We start from the raw sequence: 1,503 nt of genomic DNA, 5'->3' as shown, positions 1-1,503 counted from the left end.
CTCTCTCTCTCTCTCTCTCACATACACACACACATACATTCATATATACATACACATCTACTAACACATTCCACCAGCTAAATATTATATTACAACTAGTTCCACGATAGCTAGCGAATGAAACAAAACTTGGCAACATGTTCTAAATATGTCAACATGCGAACTAATACGTAATTACTTCCTGGTAATAACACCTGGAGACAAACATCAGATACTAGTTATACAATTGACACCAATTTGACCAATAAATGGGCGGACCGTAGAGTCGTATACGACAATCAGCTGATGCAGCTAGGTTGTCTTCGCTCTCAAAAAGTTTATGTCCTGCTCTCGGGTCGTTTTCACATGTTATGTATTTTAGAGGCACACCAAGTTTACTGCAGAGAAAATGGCGAGAAACCACAAACATCAAATAGATTTTGTTTTTCTTTTTTTCCTGCTCTTGCTTCGTTATCCTTTACTACAATCGCCATGAAACTATGAAAAAGGGGGAATTTTTGAACCATTGGAGGGAACCATAATCTTGGCTGGCTCACAGGAAGAATTTTGTCAGTTTTTTTCGTATTGCAAAGTGCTTCATAGAATACGTCCTATTTAGCATCCCCTGCTGTTTTCTTTGCATAGGATCTACCCATTAAATTGACTACATCTGCTCGCCTAAGGACTAGATAAACGTCTGTTTTGTTCATACCTTCCTCTGTTTCTGCCATGTATCCTTTCTTCTTCTTCTTCTTCTTCTTCTTCTTCTTCTTCTTCTTCTTCTTCTTCTTCTTCTTCTTCTTCTTCTTCTTCTTCTTCAGCATTATCTTCCATGATTATCAATATTATCTTTTTTAGTTTGTTAGCTAAAATGACGAGACATTGAGAATGGCGAGATAATAGAGTCTGAACAAGAATTGTGGTCATAATATCCAAATGTTGTACGTTCTCATAAGTTTCATTATGATTGAAAGGTATAGCACAGTGATGCTGTCCAAATGGACTACTCACCTGGAATGTGATGAAGATGGACATGGAAACCGGCAGTAGGTGCATCTGCCGACCACCCAACAGGTACTCCTCCCTGGTGGCTCTGTCCTTGTCCCTGACAGCGAACAGCACGCCAATCGCCACAGGCACCAGCATCACAAGAACCCCCACGATATAGTCAGCTATGTGGAAACGGAAAACCTCCATGGTCGCTCTCTACTGCCAGAGCTCAGAGCGCGTCCGTCAAAATACTCCTGTGATAGGGAAAAGGCTTTGAAAGAACGTTGCTTATTAATTATAGGGCAATCGGCGAGCGTTTTTCCCCTTACTTTTTCCACATATTATATGGAACAAACTCTCATATGAAATCCGGAATCCCCCAATATTTAGATTTTCAAAAAACAGCTGTAGCTATAGCTGTAGCTTATTCACAAATGTATACTTGTCACAACGATGTTATATTTTTACTGGTAGGTGCTTGGCTGACGGGGAGACTAAAGAATTGCGAGTGAGAGAGAGAGAGAGAGAGAGAGC

General features: G+C 40.3%; 1 protein-coding gene across 1 annotated transcript in view; it reads right to left on the bottom strand.

Annotated features, from left to right (window-relative positions):
* The window catches only part of LOC101844982 (sodium-coupled monocarboxylate transporter 2-like), a 21,905-nt gene extending 20,691 nt beyond the window's left edge, over positions 1 to 1,214 (bottom strand). The window contains exon 1 of the mRNA XM_035968181.1: positions 991 to 1,214. Coding sequence (XP_035824074.1) covers positions 991 to 1,176 — 186 coding nt within the window. The 5' untranslated portion in view covers positions 1,177 to 1,214. The remainder of the gene's footprint in view (positions 1 to 990) is intronic.
* Positions 1,215 to 1,503: the final 289 nt, after the last annotated feature.

Source organism: Aplysia californica, unplaced genomic scaffold, assembly GCF_000002075.1.
Source record: "Aplysia californica isolate F4 #8 unplaced genomic scaffold, AplCal3.0 scaffold00044, whole genome shotgun sequence".
Taxonomy (NCBI): domain Eukaryota; kingdom Metazoa; phylum Mollusca; class Gastropoda; order Aplysiida; family Aplysiidae; genus Aplysia; species Aplysia californica.
This window is presented reverse-complemented; position numbering and strand designations above follow the sequence as displayed.